General features: G+C 38.2%; 1 protein-coding gene across 1 annotated transcript; it reads left to right on the top strand.

Moving 5' to 3' along the window:
* The first annotated feature begins 10,260 nt into the window (after positions 1 to 10,260).
* On the top strand, positions 10,261 to 19,910 carry xiap (X-linked inhibitor of apoptosis). Its single transcript, XM_067457758.1, has 6 exons — positions 10,261 to 10,436; positions 12,835 to 13,625; positions 15,941 to 16,040; positions 18,321 to 18,399; positions 18,556 to 18,592; positions 19,112 to 19,910. Exons 2-6 carry the CDS (start codon positions 12,854 to 12,856, stop codon positions 19,300 to 19,302), a joined length of 1,179 nt encoding a protein of 392 aa, XP_067313859.1. The 5' UTR covers positions 10,261 to 10,436; positions 12,835 to 12,853; the 3' UTR covers positions 19,303 to 19,910.
* The last annotated feature ends 1,575 nt before the right edge of the window (positions 19,911 to 21,485 follow it).

Genomic DNA, 21,485 nt, shown 5'->3' with positions numbered 1-21,485 from the left:
CTGGCAGAGAGAGGGGATAGATCTTCCCCTTGGGCACTTGGTCACCCGGAAGCAGATCAATGGCACAGTCCCATGGCCGGTGTGGAGGCTGCTTGGAAGTGTGGTGAGGGCAGAATACATCACTAAAGGGGCCGTAGTATGGTGGACTCTCTACTGACCGCTGCTCGATGGGGCTCTCAATGGACGTTGCACAGACAGGAATCTTTCTGGAACGAGACATGGCGGGGACAGGAAGAGCAGAGAAGCAGCTATCTCCCCACTTTAGGATCTCATTGTTCTTCCAAGAGATCACGGGGTTAGGCTGCTCCGGCCATCTGCGTCCTAGAATCACGTCAGCAGTGGATTCCTCCAGAATCAGTAGATGAATTTGTTCCACATGAAGTATGCCGACTTGTAGTTGAACGGGACTGGCAATGGAGCGAACCTGCTTCAGCTTAACAGTCTACCCGTTATGGATTCGACCTGGTAGACGGACAGAGTGTGAGTCGTCTTGAGCTTGAGCTGATGGCAGAGGGTTCCTGAGATTAAGTTCCCAGCAGAACCAGAGTAGAAGAGGGCAGAGACTGGCAAGGAGACATCGGCAGTAATGAGGTTCACAACAGTGGTTAGCGGGTGACTCTTGTAGTTAGATGGATAGGTCACACTCACCAGAGGACGAGGAGGACATATGGGACACTTGGCGATGTAGTGATCTGGAGATCCACATTACAAACATACACCCTGCCCTAGCCGTTTCTGCCGTTCCGCTGGTGTTAACCGGGTGTTCTCCCCTTGCATAGGCTCTGATACTGGTTCTGGAGGGCTGATGGATTCTTGTCGACGGAGGGACAGGAAACTCATTGTCTGGCCCTGGTGCTCTTCGAGGCACGACTGCATACGAGTGGCGAAGCGGATGGATAACTGGATGAAGCGATCAAGCCCAATGGTCTCCTCGAATGCAGCGAGATGCAACCACACACAGGGATCCAAACCTTGACGGTGGTGAGAAGTGACTGCTCGTTTCATCCGCTAGTGGCGGCCAGGGTCCGAAACTGCAGGGCATAATCATTTACAGACATAATATTTTGCTTTAAGTGATACAATTGCTCACCCACAGCAGGTTTTCTGAAGACATCCTTGAAGTGCACAATAAAACTGGACATGCCGACTGCACGATCGGGTTATTCTGTGCATACATAGTTTCTGCCCATCGTAATGCCTTGCTGTTCAGTTGAGACCATGAAGAAAGCCACCCGGGAGCGATTGTTGGGATACAGTTGCGGTTGCATCTCCAGGATCAGTGAGCACTGCAAAAGGAATCAATCCGTTGCAGTCCTCTGCCGAACCAGAAAAGGGCGCTGGCTTGGCCATGGGACTGGCATACACGGGTGACGTGGAAGAGGTGCTGGTGGATGCGGAAGTGATCGCCGGTGCTGGTGATGGTGGACTTGAGGGTAAAGCACGGCGAACGGCATCCACCAATTCTTGAAAGGGATCCTAGTGACTCATACTGGTGTTCGCGGTTGTGGTCCGGTCTTCTGTTATGGTAAAGAGGCTACGGAGACAAGATGGTATGTGAACAGGTTTACTGAGCGAACCAGTAGAGTGAACAGGTGTGCAGGTGAGTAACTTTGCTGACGTGCAGATTTGCCGGTGATGGTTTTCTGGGTTGATACTCTGGGTGTACTTGCAGATGGTTGTCGTGGAGATCAGGTGGTTGGCAATGAAGACATGGAACACACACACACGCTGGATAGAGGAAGACACTGAAGACTAGGAAGTAGATGCTAGAGATAGGTAAGTAACATTGAAGGAGTCCTTGAAGTAAGCAGAAGGGTTAGTATCTTTTACAAACGAGACCGGCAGTGACTGAGTGTGTGTGTGTGTCTTTTGTGCTGCTGGTGATTGGGGTGATGATGAGCTGCAGTTGTGCGTGGTTAATACTCAGGTGAGAGCGTGCCCTGTGATTCGATGATATGGGAGCCTGGCGTGTCCTTGACAACTGGTCCCCCTGTGGTCTGGAAAGTGAGCTTGTGTGTGTGCAGGGGGTATAAGGGCAGGTTATTGTTATCTCCCATAATGTCCCTGTAGGTTACAGATTGACGAAGGCTATGTATTTAGCCCGAATGGTATCGATAGTCTGATTGATATTTGGTGTGTATTTATTGATGTTATTTAATGGATTGATTATTTATACGACTTTGAGATTTGCTGTGTAAATTTGCTATGAAATCATGCATGTTTGGTGACCACATTAATTGAATTGGTGGGTTTCTATAACAACCGTTGAAACGCTTTCTGAATATGTTACCCTGCTTGTTGATGTTTTATTCTTTTCATAGTTAAAGGAACTGTATGTAAGAAATATATTTCAATTAATCATAAAATGGCACTGATATGGCGCTAGACAATAAGAAATCATGTTAATTTCAAATACTTATATCACTGACAACAGTAGTTCGGCCAGGATATTGTCATTTAAAAGTTGTTGTTGCAGCCCTCAACTGATGTTGATGTTGACATGTTGTGTTTTGGCCTGAAGCTCCGCCCTCCACCTATCTACCAATCACAAAGGCAGTATGTTTCTGCATCCGGGTTGCCAGCTCTGCTCCAGTTACCACAGCTGCAGCTACAAACGTTTCTGCTGGATGCTGCAGCCTATCTGGCAACCTTGAGTCAGGGGGGAAGGGTGATTGCAGTACCAGGTCTGGCCACAATCTTACATACACTTACTTTAACCTTGATGATTATTATTATTATTATCAATTACCAAATCTCCAGTTGAATTGTAGCCTACCTATCATGATCATATTAACCTGGCACCCCCTGAGTTTTAATACCATTGTCCTTAAATAAAAATTGTTTTTGACAAAACATTTGGTCTTGAGTGTTTTCTTGGTTATTGAGCCCACAGTAAATTCATGGTCCAGTAGAGAACCTGTAAATTAACCTTTTACAGTATTTTGGGTCAGTTACACTTTGGTTATAGTAATTATATGCAAATAATCAAGATACGTGTATAATAAAACTTCCGTTTTTGAAAATGGAAATGTAGCTATAGGTTGCTGAGTGCAAATTTCCAGTTACATAACTGAAACAAAACGAATTCCACCAAACGGGAAAGTGAATGGCATGACAAAAATTTGGACTCATGTTACGAAATGTAGCTATAGGTTGCTGAGTGCAAATTTCCAGTTACAGGCTAACTGAAACAAAACGAATTCCACCAAACGGGAAAGTGAATTGCATGACAAAAATTTGGACTCATGTTACGACATGTAGCCTGTTCGTACCGTGCATAAAGTACATAAAGATATGTAATGCATGGTCATTATTCACTACACCACCACTTCCATTGTTGCCTATAGCTTGGTAACTAATAAATATAGAAAGTAGTTTTTCCTGAATGAAAACGGGCAATCAATTGCGAATTGAGAGGATTTTTTTATTTTATTTTTCATTTTATTTTTAAGAATTGCAAGTTAGCCTATATCTCACAATTCAAAATTGATTTAGTTTATCTAATATCTAAACTAGATTTGGCCTACTAAAGAAACAAAGAATTTATAAACTCACAAATATAGGCTAAGTTTGCTAAATATAGCTAATTATTTATTTTATTATTTTATTATATTTACTAATTATGTCACTCTCCCCTTAGTCCAGTTGGGTAGTGCACATATTAAATAATACTGTAACCGAGGTGATAAAAGGACTAAATTTTACATGAAGCTTCTTAAGGACCTCCTGGATGATTTCAGCCAAGGAACCCAGCTGAAATATTGAAATTTAGTGTCAAATCACTTAAAAAAACAATATTCATGAAAAACGTTTTTTGTGTTTTTCCCCTCTCCAATAAAGCTTTCAGGGTCATGGGCTTTTAGGACTACTGAATTCCTTTTGAAAATTTGTGCTCAGGCCAGTAGATCTTCAAAATTATAAGTGTAAAATAGAATGTCAAGACACCATATAAAAAAAACTCACCAAAAAAAGCCTTGTATAACAGGTGGAAAAAAGGCAGCAAAAATGTTTACAGCTGCAGTCTGTAACTTTTTGAGTCTAGCGGTTAATAAACAGAACTGTATGCGTCTTGCGGAAGAACATTGCAGCCGGAGCAACTTCTCTCCGTTTATGTCTATGGCGAGTAATGCAGGAACTGTGCTCATCCGCAGCGGTTTCTACCAGACCGGTCTGAATTAGTCCCAATAGAAACACTTATTATAAGTGCACCATAATGATTCAGGGTAAGACAGAAACACTGTTTGGAAAATGGATTCATCTTGTACATTCTCATTATAATTTTTGTAAATCTTGAACACACACAAAAAAAAAAATGTACAGACAGCAGCTTTAAATGTTAAGAGATCTTGGTTTTGTCTTTTATTTTCCTATTCAACTATAGGTCATTCCAATAGCTATCTTCTTAGTTTATAGTTTGGTCATTCATTTTATGTTAAGCTGCATGATGCATCACATTAAATCTTATTTGTGTGTGACAGTACATAACTATGTAGGCCTACTTTCAGTTATTTTGGTTTCGTATGGTTGCAGATCAGAATGTTTTGATTCCTTCGTTCTTTTATGCTTACATAACATTAGTTTCTGAAACTTCAACATGGAGGTGAACTGGGTTCTATGTATTATTTGCCAGAAAGACACTTCTGAACCCCTGAGATGTCCCTCACAGACACCTGGGATAAGTGGTGATAAATCTGATGCCTATAATAATTTCTTGCTAATGTCGAGCAGGGCGATTGACAATCTCCCAACTAAACTATTTTGGGAATGATAAAACTGCTAGCAAATTTAATTCACATTCTGCTTCTTGGCACAAATCTTGCCACCTAAAGTTGAACAATTCAAAGTGTATGAAAGCATATCAAAGACGAACGTACGGAATGCTGTTGAATCTGGAGGGGCACAACTGGATGTTCGAAAGTTCTAACCTAGATCAAGGTGCTCTCCACGCCCACCCGTTGCGAGTTTTGTGTGTGCGATACATACTAATCTCTTTTAGTTAACCTAAAAACGGGATTTCTCTGTAAATTTAATTGAGAATATAGCTAATGCATATATTATATTAATAAATACTGTATTCTACACTTAACGTGTTAGTCTGTGAAAATAGCCTGCAGTGTCAGACAGGCTACACAAATATTGATCTTGAAATTGTTAGCATCTTGTCTTTTTTACGTACACTGTACATTTATATTTAATACCTTGTGTTGTGGGTTTCCTTCCAAATCTGTTCATAATTTACATTTGGTGCAAAATGCAGCTGCTTAAGTTATTAGGCTACTAAAACTTCTATTTCTGAACATATTCCTGGTTTAAAAAATGTAAATGGCTTCCAGTTAAATTTCACGTAAATTTCAAAATTGTACTTTTAAGTCATTAAGCACTTAATATCCTTCAGATCTTCTTGATTTTCTTCATTTATAAACAGCTTCCCACACTAAGATCAGCTTCTGCACTTACATTTGTTCTTCCACGCACTTGGATAACTTCCTTGTATTATGTGATTTAAATGTTGTTGTTGCCTGTTGCTGTATTGTCTTTATTATTTTTTGTGGATTTTGTAAGGTGTCCTTGAGTGTTATAGCCTGGATGCCAGCCGAACTCATCCCCGCCCACAACATTTGAGCTCGGCAGTTTGGTCTGAACTTGATCCATAGAGTAGTAATTATGCCCAAACAATGATTTTGAATTGACAATGAATTGTAGCCTACCTATCATGATCGTATTAACCTGGCACTCCCTGAGTTTTAATACCATTGTCCATAAATAAAAATTGTTTTTGACAAAACATTTTGTCTCGAGTGTTTTCTTGGTTATTGAGCCCACAGTAAATTCATGGTCCAGTAGAGAACCTGTAAATTAACCTTTTACAGTATTTGGGGTCAGTTACACTTTGGCTATAGTAATTATATGCAAATAATCAAGATACGTGTATAATACAATAATACAGTTTTTGAAAATGGAAATGTAGCTATAGGTTGCAGAGTGCAAATTTCCAGTTACATAGGCTAACTGAAACAAAACGAATTCCACCAAACAGGAAAGTGAATGACATGACAAAAATTTGGACTCATGTTACGAAATGTGTTCGCACCATGCATAAAGTACATAAAGATATGTAATGCATGGTCATTATTCACTACACCACCACTTCCATTGTTGCCTATAGCTTGGTAACTAATAAATATGGAATGTAGTTTTTCCTGAATGAAAACGGGCAATCAATTGAATTGAGAGGTTTTTTATTTATTTTATTTTTAAGAATTGCGAGTTAGCCTATATCTCACAATTCAGAATTGATTTAGTTTATCTAATATCTAAACTAGATTTGGCCTACTAAAAAAACAAAAAAAATTGAGATATAAACTCACAAATATGAGTTATAGGCTAAGTTTGCTAAATATAAACTCCCAATTGCGCGAGAAAAAAAAATATTGTGAGATTAAAACTTCTCTATTTTATCTTTTTCATTATAAATAAATCATTCAGTGGCAAAATTCAGAGGAAACGATCTGGGGAGAGTGGGGCTGGTTGGGTCAAGGGTTGGTTGGCACACAGTTAACTAAACTTCCAGTAAACTAAAGGGTGCTGCCACAAAAATATAACATTAAAATGACTGCCATCTTGACCTGAACACACCCATTTACTAAAAATCATCCAACTAAATGTCACTAACTATTGAGGTGAGGACAACTTCGCTATATTTTACAGTGTCAAACAAACAAAACAAAAAATGATATATAATTTATATATAATTATGTGCAACACATATTAATCAGTCTCTTGTTAACCTAAAAACGTTGCTGGGATTTCTCTGTAAATTTAATTGAGAATATAACTAATGCATATATTATATTAATAAATACTGTATATTCTATGTCAGACACTTGATGCAGCTGCTCGAGTTAGGCTACTAAAACTTCTATTTCTGAACATACTCCTGGTTTAAAAAATGTAAATGGCTTCCAGTTAAATTTCAAATAAATTTCAAAATTGTACTTTTAAGTCATAAAGCACTTAATATCCTTCAGATCTTCTTGATTTTCTTCATTTATAAACAGCTTCTCACACTAAGATCAGCTTCTGCACTTACATTTGTTCTTCCACGCACTTGGATAACTTCCTTGTATTATGTGATTTTAATGTTGTTGTTGTTGTCTGTTGCTGTATTGTCTTTATTTTTTTTTGTGGATTTTGTAAGCTGTCCTTATAATTTAGTGTTATAGCCTGGATGCCAGCCGAACTCATCCCCGCCCAAAAACATTTGAGCTCGGCTCAAATCCGATTTGCTCGTCTCAGTTTGGTTTGGACTTGATCCATAGAGTAGTAATTATGCCCGAACGGGCAATGAAATTGGTCCGAACGGGCTTTAGGCGATGGCAGACAGATGATAAACAGTAATGCAATCATCCACGTAATCAACGGCGCTTGCCTTGGATTGAATTTGTTCAAACGGAGAGCTTGTTGTATGCATTTACCTTCACTATTTCTCTCTGAAATAATGATCATGGAAAGTACTCTGTGTATCCTTAAATTTTTTTTTTTTTACAACACCGGCAAAGATCGTTTATTCCAGCGCGCGTGCACTTCCTGCTCTCTACTGCGCAACTTCTGTCCCGAAATCACTACTGCGCAGACTCCGGCCCCAAGATGTCAACGCCGTGCAAGCCGTCTGAAAGCTTCAACTCTGGCCAGCAGAAACGGATGAAGCCTCGTTTCTGGAAAAAAATGGCGTTTAAGGGGTAAAATGTGTGTTATGGTGGCAAGGTTGCCTGCTAAAATCCGCATTCCTGGGTCTATATATCACATAATTGAGGTTGCTTCAACCCGCGGACATGGAAAAAACCCGCGGAAAAAAACGCAGACTTGCAACACAGCGCAGACATTTGACAACTAACATTATGCATCGCTTCGTTACTCTGACTGGTTGTAGGTCTATCCATTTGAGGTCTTTCCTGGTTCGGTTGAACCGTCCCACAGCCCAATGGAGCAATATCAGACTCATATTCTGACTAGAATTGAGTATGACCACGTCAGGCTATGAGCGCCATGGGGCCTGCAAATTGGAGTAACTACTGCTGTGCTGAAGACCAGCTTTTATTTTTTCCCCCTTACAACCTATTGGAACGCGTGGATGAGTCATTAGTTGGGTTAGCAAAATAACGAAATTATAGTTTTTAAGTAGAAGGCCTATATCTCTTAACATAAATACTCTCAACGATATTATCGTCCATCGCGATGTTTTATATGGAGGACCAAATTACTCAAAATGAAATAATTGAATAAATAATGAATTCAATAAAACAACAATTAAATGTACCAGTTTATTCTGAAATAATGAAATAATTAATGAATTAATGAATTTAATAATGAAATAATTAATTTAATTAAACGTTAATTAAATAAATAAATGTATCTTTTTATTTTGTGAAATTACATGAAATCGTTTAATATATTTCACAGTTACCTCTTCCACACACACTATTTTTATGTTTACAGATACATTTTCTCATTATTTAAAGTAGCACTAGGTAACTCTTTAACCTTCATAATATATTTTCAAGACACTTGTGATGATAAATCGACTTACAATAGGTTGAATGACACGTCTGCCATAGCTTGATGGGGTCTGTATCGTTTTGAATCGTACTTTTAAACTTCGGGTTTCGGGTAGTAACCTGAGAACAAAAAGAACTACAAAATTCGACTGCTTTACGGCATATACGTCACTTCCACCAACACCCACACTTCCTTAAATTCGGACGTGCAAGCCCAACTTTGTTCGTTGGATAATATAGTCATGTCACAAGCAGCACAGACAAATAAGAAAGAAAAGGTTTTGTTGGAGGAAAGCAATAAGAGGAAACGAAAAATTGATGGGATTAAAGGCAGGACGAGGATCAACATGTGACCAGCGTTTGCTCGTTGGCGTGAGCTGAAGGAGGCGTGCCCGACCGATGCTGTCCTGCTTGTTACGGTGATTACCTACCACTCAAACATCGCATTGAAGTATCATTTAGATTCTGTAAAACGGTAACCAATAGACTACTATAATGACGCTGGCTTGTAAACGTAAGCATCGTGATTATTTGGCGTTTGAAAAAAATAAAACCCATGAAATTATATTCATATGACATGCTGAAACATATGCCACTGACTGACTGTACCTGGAATGAAGACATATCACACGCGACGCCAGAAGAACACCTGCATGTGAACTCCTGCAGTGTTCAGGGTAAATGTTAGTGCTGCACCAACCTGTGGGTCCCGCTTTTATGAAGTTATTTGGCCCGTCCCGCACCACTGTATATATTTTTACAACCCGCCCCGCACCCGCGACCATTAAATAGACATACGGGGTCCGCAGGTTACGGGGTCCGCGGGTTACTAGTAACCCCCACATTACTAGTTCAGGGCTATCAGGGTTGTCATGCCAACAAATGCACGCGCGATGGCATCCCCTGTTGTAGGATGACAGAGCTTACGACAGTAGTTGAGGACATTATTTTTTCCCAACTGTAGGGGGACCCCGAGAGCAAAAGTTGCCAAGTGCTGCTTTAATGTGCTTTTTCAAAAAGACGTTTTTCATAATATTATGCTGCATTTATGAATGACGCCTATTTGACGAATCATGCATTTCCAAAGCATGATTTTCCCAAAGATTTTTTTCAAAATAATAGAGGACATTTCACAAATGCCAATTAACAGCCAGTGTTAATTCCAATTCCAATCAATTCCCTTTTTCTTCTTGCCACTTGCCAGACCCAGACAGAAAAAAAGTAATCAAACTGAAAGGGTTATCCAACCAGCGCCAAGCACCGCCCACTGGCTGTTATGGCATTTGTGAAATACCCTCTATTATTATGAAAAAGATCTTTGGGAAAATCTTATTTTTCCAACGGTAACGGTATTTTCACTGTGCCACTACTAGACTACCTAGCCTGGGAAAACCCAGGCAACTTCCGGCAAATTTATAGTTACTGAGAATGGTCTGGTTTTAAACAGGCTAGCTCTCCCCTACACCTGATTTATATATTATTTAGGTGCAATGGCAAAGTGAAAATGTGGTTTATTTTCTCGTAACACGATAAAAAGTCCCTGGAAGTGGGTGCAGGCAGAAAGCGAAAACGATGTCAAATTTCCGACCACTGTCCATTTGCATGAGTTTAGCTCATGAATATTAACTTGATTTAGGGCTAGGCTACCACTTTACAGCCAACCAGTTACACGACGTCATATTACTGAATTAATATTCATGAGCAAGGTCTTCACCGTAGATAAATCAGTCTGGGTAGTCACCATTGAAATATTTCTACGGTCCACCCTCTACGTCGACTAGTAATCATTTAGCTACCTCGTACAAGGGCACAGCGGAGGGCAGCTTGCGTTTTGAAGTACCGAAGTTGATGTACCCTGAATAACGTGTTCCCCGACCGAAGGTAAGCGAGGTTTATGGCACAACAGAATGTTAGCTAATGCTAACGCTAACGTTGTAATACCAGCCTGGTTGTCAGTTTAAGGTCAACGACCGATTGTGCTATCTGATCCTCCTTTTTAATGTTTTGTTTGCCTTGATCGTGTAACTGTTGATCATAAATTGAGAAAATGGAAAAAGTTTTTCGAGACGAAAGTCACCGAAGATCGCTGTCAAACTGAAACCATGTAAACCTGCATATTGTTGTGCCACTGCCACGAGGTAACTTACAGATGCATTTTATTTGCTGTTATTAACTCTCGTTTTATAGGATGGTTTTGTTACGGTTTAAGACTTTTTTTGTGTGTTTTGGAAACAGTTGTAGCTGGTCATTAGCTGGTGCAAGTTGGTAGGCTATCCTACTATCTGGTCAGACCAGTTAATGGTGGTCTGGCTGGTCAACCTGTGAGTGACCATATCACGTTCATGTCGTTCTGCATTATGTATGTCTTCAATGTTGGACATGTAATGCATAACGCAACATGTATGTATGTATGTATGGGTGTAATGTTTGCATTATATTAATACAATATTATAATATTATTAGTAATTTCTAATATGGTCTCACATATGTGTATGTGTGTGTGTTATGTTATACAATATATATATATATATATATATATATATTACATTATGGAGATTGCATTTATTATATTTAGTTATGCACTGTTTTACACAATAACTTCTTATCTTCTTACATTAGATATATAGAATATGTTTTAATCCAGGGTGGAAAATGATTTCAGTGCCTTATAAGTGCAATTGTCTCGCAGTTCAAAAGCACAGCCATGCAATGACATTAGCTGAAAAAAAGTTCTGCAAATACGTAGGAGTCTTTGGGCAGGACACTAGGAGTGGTATGTTATGATGAATAGAAAGGTGTGAGAGTGTTGCTTATTGTCATGCACATGTCAAGAGGTGATGAGATTAGGCACGTGTTTAAAGAAATTGCATAAGGCATTTTAATCATGATGTTCAACTATATGATGTGATGATCAAGTTATGTCCATGTCAGTCAGTGTAGTCTGCCCTGAGCAATCAAATCACCTTTATTTATATAGCGCTTTTTACAAGTCCAATTGTTTCAAAGTAGCTTCACAGTGTTAAAATTCACAGTGAATTTGATTTGCCTGTACTGCTGCTCTGGTGAAAACGGTGAGGCTATCCAGCCAATTTCAATTATCATATAGTATCAATGCGGGCAGATCGGTAATATAGTTGAAATGTAGGTGTCCCGAACTGAGCAAGCCAAAAGCCAAAGGCGACAGTGAGATATGAGGAAGAAGTGAGAAGTGTTGTATTTAAAACCCTTCACAAGCTGTAGGCGGGGTGCACATGTGACCGACAACGCCTCTTTCTCTTAAAGTGACATCAACTCTGAATAACTCCCAGTGGTTATGTATTTTATTTAATAAAATAAAAAAGTCTTACTTTTTGCATTCCTAGTTCAAAGACTATTACTCCGAACGTATATCAGCTTTGGACATCTGTTCAGTATCTGTCAGTGAAGTACTGGTGGATATGAATCATGCACAAACAATGTAGATACAACGTGCAGGCATTTTCATAAAATCTACGGAATGTTCTGCTTGGCCCATGTTCCCACTGTCCGGGTGACTTAATTTGATATCAAACTGTTGTCATGGAAATGGACACATGACCTCCGTGGCTACAGATAAGTGTTCCTAAAACCCTATTGCTCAAACTCGCCTGATCTTATTGACCTGAGCAACCATCAATATCCAAGATACCAGCCTCAATGCTTAACCCTTCTGTTTTCTTTTGTACTTGCTTGTACTCATGATATGTACATAAATAATTAAATCGTTAATTTTTTTTGTACAAATATTGTTTCAATGTTGGTTTTTCCTCATCAAGGCGGCAATTATTTGAATAAATATAAAGTGAAAGCTGTAACTTTTTTTATTTTTATTATTTTTATTATTTTTTATTAATTAATTCCTTTGAGGACCAAGCTGTATTTTCAGTATTAATTCTGTCTTCACAATCTTAAGTGTCACATGATCCTTCAGAAATCATTGCAGAAATCATTAATATGCTGATTTGCTGCTCAAGAAATGTATTATTTTCATTGCTTAATATTTTTTGTGCAAACCATGCTACACTACAATTCAAAAATAGCACAAAAAATCCATTATTTAACAAAGACTTATTAAATTGATTAATTAAATCATTTATAATATTAAAAACATTCGAATTACATTTTATTCATCAATTAATATGTAACTTCATATTATTTATGGTTTTACTGTATTTTTGATCAAATTAATTCAGCCTTGGTAAGCAAAATAAATATTATTCCAAATGGTTGACTGTTACACATTTATATTTTTTTCTGACAGACATTTTGTTACTGCTGCGATGGCACACTCAAGTCAAGATGGCGCCTATGAAACTGATGATGCATTTGTATGGTCATCCATGAATGATCGTCTGACTTCCTTCCAGCACTTTCCTCGTTGTGAAGAAGTTTCAGCGGAGCGACTGGCTCGCGCAGGCTTTTATTTCACAGGCGAAGCGGACAAGGTGTGCTGTTTTAGCTGCCATGCGATGGTGGAGGACTGGAACAGAGGGGATACTCCACTGAAGAGACATCAGCAAGCATCTCCCAACTGCAAGTTCCTTAGCTGTGCTCACGGCTTGAGAACCCCTGACGTCATCCACAGCTCTGCTTACGACGAAGTGACCGAAGCCAGGGAGTTCCTCCTCCGCACGGGAATGGTAGTGGATCAGACCATTGATCCCATTGTGCCACATATGAAGAGCGAGGAAGCTCGGCTGAATACTTTCAGTGACTGGCCTGCAGATGCCCCAGTTCAGCCCGATGACCTTGCGGGAGCAGGGATGTTTTACTGTGGGACAGGCGACAATGTGCAGTGCTTCTCTTGTGGGGGGATTCTAGCAGGATGGGAGCAAGGTGACAGTGCCTGGGATGAACATGAAAGGCACTACCCAAACTGCTTCTTCATCTTGGGCCACGATGTGGGCAATGTCCCGCTTACAACACCTAGACCCAGGGTGAATGGTCGCGTAGCTTCTGTGGAGTCTTTTGAGGGGCGTCTTGATAGCTTCAGAGGCAGACAACACCCCATAGAACCTGAGATACTGGCCAGAGCTGGTTTCTACAGCACAGGTAACTACTGCTAAGCTTCTCCTTGTAAAAATGCTTATTTAGTTAATTTATAAATTACATCTAAAGTCTTTAGAAAAATTAGCATTGTTAAATATATTTGACGCAGTGTTGAAGTAGGACAACTCAAACTCTAGCGTCACTGTTTCCCTCGACAAAAACCCTGTAGGTCTTGCCCATTGGCTTTTGGATTTTTGCAGAAAATAATCTCTGTTAGTTAAAATATATAAAGTTTATGATGGTTGCACATTTTATTAATTGCATCAGCACAACACAATCAGCAGAAGTAAAAATCTAAATGCAGATGAAACAAATTTACACCACAGTCGCATGACATCAAGCTTTCTTTCTTTCTTTCTTTCTTTCTTTCTTTCTTTCTTTCTTTCTTTTTTTTAAACATTTTCCTGAAATTTTGAAATTAGAATAATTTGAAGGAATGCAGTTCTAAACACAAATTAAGATATTTTTAATGAAATCCAAGAGCTTTCTGACCCCACACTTTCTGAATGCAACACAACAACCCACTTTAAAGTCCCAGAAAGATGTTGTTCATGTGACATTAGTGGTTCAACCTTAATGTTATGAAGCGACAAATACTTTTTGTGCGCAAAAAGTCTGTGTCCCTCTACTACGTGATTCCCATATTCCCATGTATTCCCAGGTATTCAAATATTCCCAGCCGGTGTTTTGCCGTAGACCCCGGAAGCTCTGCACTGTGTGGATAGCCCATCACTGTGAATAGCTAAGAGAGTGACAGGGAAGAGCAGTCATTGATGAATAAATTGGTTATTTTTGTTTGTTTTTTTACGCGCACAAAGTATTCTCATCGCTTTCATAACATTAAGGTTGAACCACTGTAGTCACTATTTTAACCATCTCCTTTCTACCTTTCTAGGTATTGAAAGTGGTTGTTGTGTGGGGGGAAAGTGTTTTGTCTATGTGGGGTCAGAAAGCTCTCATATATCAAAAATATCTTCATTTGTGTTCCGAAGATGAACGTACAGGTTTGGAATGACATGAGTGAGCAATTAATGACAATTTTAATTTTTTGTGTGAACTAACCCTTTGATGTTTCCTGTGACAACCTCCCATTTAGCCATGTTTTAGCAACTGCCTTTACAAGACAAATAAAAGTTTTTTTACAAAAGTACATGGGAGTATTACTGATATATTTGATCTGACGTGACGTGATGACGTGACGTGGGGGAGAGGACGCTGGCGTCGTCTGTTCGCCGCTTCTCCACCCACAAATGATCATGTTAATGTACTATTAGATTTAGATTTTATTTTATTTCCTTATGTTTGTGACTAGTCTAACAGTCAGAGCTACAATTGGGCCTGTTGCTGATTGCTGGCAGCCACTGAGAGGTCGTTGTTCCTCGTTTCGCCGTTTTCCACCGCTTCTAATGTTTACGTTTGAATTGCTGCGGTTGGTTGGTTCTGGTTTGGAGGACATTTGATGTTTCTCGCCGCGACTGCTCACTGGTGGTCTCCCTTGGGCTTAAGCTGCATGGTGGCTGAAGTTTGCACCGGGCTAGCGTCATCTGGGCCATCGTAATCGGCGTCCGGCATGATGTTGGGATGTTCCGCTTCTCGGCTGCGCCGCTGTTCCGTTCTGCATTGCGGCCGTGGAGCGGCTTGGACTTCTGCGCCGACCCCGGTGTGTCCACAGAAGTGCCCGAAAAAATGTTCTGCCTCCTGCATGGTGCTGCGGCGATCCCCATCGTTTGAATCGTCATGAAGACCCATCATCTGGTCTTCAGCTGTCCTGCCTCGGCGATGTCATCGGTACACTGCCGCTGGGGGAAATCTGAAACATGGAGTGGACCACAGTGTGCTGCGGAGCTAACAGAGACTTCCACCATCAGCTGTTTTTTGTTCACCATCAGCTCTGTTTCTGTTCACCATCAGCTCTGTTTCTGTTCACCATCAGCTCTGTTTTCTGTTCTGATTTCTGTGTTGGTTGATTGTTTGTAGTATTCTATATTTTTACTTGTTATTCATTTTTTGTTGTTATCCCCCCCCCCCCCCCCCCTTGTTGCACTTTGAGATTCTTCGGAATGAAAAGTGCATTATAAATAAAATCTATTATTATTATTATTATTATTATATATTGTCATAAAATAAAACACATATGTTGAGCTTGTTTTAACCACATACATTATTTTTAAGTTTAACAAAATCCTATTCAATTAACACTTCTACTTGGGGACAATGGAACCGGAAATGTTCAAATGGTAACTAGTTATCAGGTTTCTGCCTACAAAAATACCTATTGCAACACAGAGAACAAACTGTTCTGGTGTTTTGTCATACAGGAGAACAAGACCGTGTGATCTGCTTTAAATGTGGAGGAGGAGTAAAGGACTGGATGTCTGATGAAGACCCTTGGGAGGAGCATGCCAGGCACTATCCAGGGTGAATTACTTTTTCAAATAATGAGGCATTGAGGTATATTCACTTCACCCCAAAATAACATTTCTGCCATCTACTTTTTCTTCGGTAGAATACTAATTTGTTATTTGAGTTATTTGACTTAATGTCCAGGCTGAAGAAAAGTAAGAATGCACCAAAATGAAAACTCTGTCTGAAAATTGTTTTATGGCAGAATAAATACTTATTTTATAGTAAATAAATATAGTAAAATAATTTAAGGTAAAACATTAAAAGATAAAGGCCTGGTTGTACTAGGTTTAGGCCTTATTTAAATTTGGATATTTAAGTATTTTTTACAAACTTGTCTTAAAAAAACATTACTGGTGTGCATCTTGAACATATTTTAAGATATGTCAGTGCAAATTGCTTTCAGTTAAAACCATAGACCGTAAAAAAATATGGACGACTCGACATCATCCGTTTCCGCTTGCCATATTTGAAGCTTTCAGGCAGCCTTGCACGGCGCGGACATCTTGGGACCGAGTCTGCGCAGTAGCGATTTCGGGACCGGAGTTGCGCAGTAGAGCGCAGGAAGTAGAGCAGGAAGTACAGTCGCGATATCAAAAGCCCGCCCACACTCTCGCAGATGCAGAACAATTAATTATGTTGGTGTGAAATAAACAGTTATGGAAATGTAGAAATTAAAGCTAAAGCTCTAATCTGCTCCCAAAAATTTCGAAAAAAGTCCGTTAGTGCCTCAGTGACAACTTCACTCAGAGAAGCCGTCAGTCTTAGCTGTCAATCATGACGTCACACCCCCCGTTTTTATAGCATCAAATAACTAACTCAAACTAAACTTATTTTTAAAACGAACACCTGAAATGAAATCATCGTGATGATAACTGCCTTCAGTGACATAAACTAACTTTAGGGAAAACATTTTTGAAGTGTAATTTTATTATTTAGTTTGCCTCGCGTCCATTAGAAATCACAGAGGGGCGGCTATACTGGGACCGGTCACCGGGGGGCGATCGAGGCGCGAAAGCTTCAGTAAATGAGAGGGAGACTGCAGGCTTGGTTAAAACAGTTTAAACATGCATTTTAGTCTGGAACTGGAATTAAGCCTGTGAAACGGGGATAGTTAATCATTTAGTGGGGAATTTAGTGTCACTCACAACATTATTAATGTACAGCATGAATTATCACCGTTGTTCCGATACAATAATATTTTTAGTTTCTAAGTTTTAGTTTCCTTCATTGTATAAACTCAAATTTTTAATTTCAATAAACTCAAAATTTTAAGGCAACCAGATTACTTACTTTAGGTTAAGCCAACAGTTTTTTTTTTTTTTTTTTTAACAGTGTGACAAAAAACATTAAATTACCATCTTTAATATCGTCTGATAACTGATATGGTATTGAGGTATTGTGTATCCCTAAAGAAAAGTAGTCCATATTTCAAATCGAAAATCGTGCCTTTCATTTTGATTTAACTTAATCACGTTACATATGTTTCCATTTTTTATTATTAGTTAGTCAACTACATTAGTTAACATGAACAATAACAAACACTTCTAAAGCATTTATTAATATTAGTTCATGTTAATGTCAGTATTTACTAATACATTATTATTAAAATCCAAAAAAAATGGACCTGAGCCTAAAATTAAGTTGTATTTTTATTAACCATAGCTATCAAAGATGAATAAATACTATATCTAAGATATTGCTCATTGTTAGTTAATGCATTAAAACTACACTGTGTAACTTTTTTAGTTTATTCTTAGCTAAAAACATTTAGTTCTTTCAAAAATATATGTGCTCATTAATGTATATTTACTTCTTTCAAGTAATAAAGTATTCTTGTAAGTTTATAATATGCCATTGAAAATACATTCGGGTGAGGGGTTCGAATGCTGGTCGCCATGTTGCCCCTCCATCTTGAAAGTACATTAGCCATAAATTCAAGCTTCGCCTTTCGCGTTTTAACACTCTGGCACCGTGTCGAATGTGAAGAGGGGGATTGCCATGTTAATCTTGGACTAAATCGGCCACTGTCGGAGTTAAAACGAAATCGGAATTGAGAGGAACAGAAACTATTCACTGCATGGTCATATACCTTTTCACCGCTAGATGGGAGAAAATATCACACAGTGTAGCTTTAACTAATGTTAAATAATGGAACCTTGTAGTAAATGCCACCATCTTTCTTTACATTTAAAATGCATAATGCATCTATATATTTTAGATCATGTGAGTTAAGAATGAACCATAATGAAAAATAAGATTTCTAATTGTGAAATATTAATAATTTACCCCCAGCTGCAGTTTCCTTCTGGCAGAGAAAGGAGAAGAATATGTCAACAATATACAACTTCGATATCCAAAAGGAGACCATTCAGTGAGTCATTACCTATAACAAACACTTGTACTTTAGTGAATATATTGAATTGGTGACATTCATAATGAGCGTCTTTTTACAATTCTCCTTTATTCTGCAATAAATGGTGTGCAGTGTGCACTGTATATCTTACATATTTGTTAATTGCACTTACAGAGGTCAAGTCAGAATGGTTTTTCTAGTACTGAGCAAGGTAAGGTATTTAAGTTTGATTAAAGTACAAATCTAATGTTTTTATAACTGCGTGGAAACATGCTTTCATCACGACATTTATTTGATTTGCACGTCTGGTTTGCCATCTTTCTGGGGACTTTCCATAGACATAATGGTTTTTATATTGTACAAACTATATATTCTATCCTCGCACACTAAACCTACCCATCATACAAAACTTTCTGCATTTTAACATTTTCAACAAAAAAAAAAACCTTATCCTTTATGACTTATCCTATGACTAAGTTTGAGGTCCCCATGAAGTCCCCTCTGGGATAGAAAACACATGCATGCGTACTCTTCAGGTTCTTCCACAAGTCTTTAACCTGTAAATGCAATGCAATTATTCAAACCTGTTAACAACTTTTGAAAATCATATAATAATATAAATAAGCAGAGATCCATTTGTTATTGTTGTTACTATTAATAATTATTATTTTTCATTCCTCCACTCTATTATTGTTGTTTTAACATTGTGTTTCTTACATCTTTTCTGCAGAGGACCCAATATTGAAGCTTGAGAAGCTCCAGAGGGAGAAACTCTGTAAAGTCTGCATGGACAGTGACATAGGCATGGTCTTTATTCCCTGTGGACACCTGGTCACTTGTGAAAAATGTTCAGTGTCCCTGAACAAGTGTCCAATCTGCTGTAGCACCATCACACAGAAGATAAAGACCTACAATTCCTAAAAGACAAAAAATCTAGCACTCCAAATGAAACCTTGGACGTGGAAGAATATAATCATTCCTAAAATTGGACATAGATGTGTCAAATTGATTTAAGCTCTGTGTGTGTATATATTTGTAGATGTACTGAATTCAGATAAAATTATATTTTTATTTTTTCATTAACACCTGAAAAACAACTACACTGTAAATGTTATGTTTAATTTTGATCTAGACATGGACAGCACTACATAATTTAACTTATAATATATTGCAGGGAAATACATCTTTATTATATAGCTCTCTTCATAACCCCCATATAGCTGCTTCCCTCCAAAACACACATTTGGATTGATAAAATTACCATAGTGCCTTTATGTAGACTGCTTTTTAATCAACATTTCTCCACTGTTTATTCATTTTGTTTATCATGTAATCTTTTATTACAATGTACCTAATATTTTATCTTATTTATTACAAAATAATAATTGCTTAAGACTTTAAATCATGTTCAGGGTTAATTAAACTTTACTAGTCAAAACTTGTTTTTCCGATAATTTCTGTGATCATAATTATTTTAATAATGATTTTATCATACTTGGGAGTGATAATAAAGTGGAATTTACAAAGAATCTTTTCTGTTTCATCTGTTACTTTTAAAATGGATAAACTGGAAAAGTGAGGCTAAAAGTGGTTATGCTTACAGCAGAACACAATTTACTTGACTAGATATCAAAACATATTCCATAGGGATCATCATTTCTGCCTGCTTGACAATGAATATAATTAATTTCATAAATGTAATTATATCGATATATATTATATAGGTTTAGTAAGTGCTTTGCAAACAGTACGGTAGTGGCCTGTAACCTGTTGCAGTCAGATAGTTATTTCTAATAAGTAAAACAGTCATGTGTTATGAGAGCATGTGAATTACAATACTTTTGTTATTTTTGTTATGTACAGCCCTGTGTGTTCCGGTATTTAAAAATAAAATGATGGTATATATATATATATATACACATACACTCACGTAAAGGATTATTAGGAACAACTGTTTAATTTCTCAATAATGCAAATATCTAATCAACCAATTACATGGAAGTTGTTTCAATGCATTTAGGGGTGTGGTCCTGGTCAAGACAATCTCCTGAACTCCAAACTGAATGTCAGAATGGGAAAGAAAGGTGATTTAAGCAATTGCAAGTGTGGCATGGTTGTTGGTGCCAGATGGGCTGGTCTGAGTATTTCACAATCTGCTCAGTTACTGGGATTTTCACACACAACCATTTCTAAGGTTTACAAAGAATGGTGTGAAAAGGGAAAAACATCCACTATGCAGCAGTCCTGTGGGCGAAAATGCCTTGTTTATATATATATATATATATATATATATATATATATATATATATATATATATATATATATATATATATATATATATATATATATGCACAGGTCCTTCTCAAAAAATTTGCATATTTTGATAAAGTTCATTATTTTCCATAATGTAATGATTAAAATTAAACTTTCATATATTTTAGATTTATTGCACACCAACTGAAATATTTCAGGTCTTTTTTTGTTTTAATACTGATGATTTTGGCATACGGCTCATGAAAACCCAAAATTCCTATCTCAAAAAATTAGCATATCATGAAAACCTTCTCTAAACGAGCTATTAACCTAATCATCTGAATCAACTAATTCACTCTAAACACCTGCAAAAGATTCCTGAGGCTTTTAAAAACTCCCAGCCTGGTTCATTACTCAAAACCGCAATCATGGGTAAGACTGCCGACCCGACCCTGTCCAGAAGGCCATCATTGACACCCTCAAGCAAGAAAGAAAGCTTTATGGAGATGAAGATTTCGTTTTTCTACACAACCTGGCACCTGCTCACAGTGCCAAAACCACTGGTAAATGGTTTACTGACCATGGCATTACTGTGCTCAATTGGCCTGCCAACTCTCCTGACCTGAACCCCATAGAGAATCTGTGGGATATTGTGAAGAGAAAGTTGAGAGACGCAAGACCCAACACTCTGGATGAGTTTAAGGCCGCTATCGAAGCATCCTGGGCCTCCATAACACCTCAGCAGTGCCACAGGCTGATCGCCTCCATGCCACGCCGCATTGAAGTGGTCATTTCTGCAAAAGGATACCCGACCAAGGATTGAGTGCATAACCGAACATAATTATTTGAAG

Source organism: Pseudorasbora parva, chromosome 11 (genome assembly GCF_024679245.1).
Source record: "Pseudorasbora parva isolate DD20220531a chromosome 11, ASM2467924v1, whole genome shotgun sequence".
In the NCBI taxonomy this organism is placed as follows: Eukaryota; Metazoa; Chordata; class Actinopteri; order Cypriniformes; family Gobionidae; genus Pseudorasbora; species Pseudorasbora parva.
The sequence above is the reverse complement of the archived record's forward strand: the minus strand, read 5'-3'. Positions and strand labels throughout refer to the sequence as shown.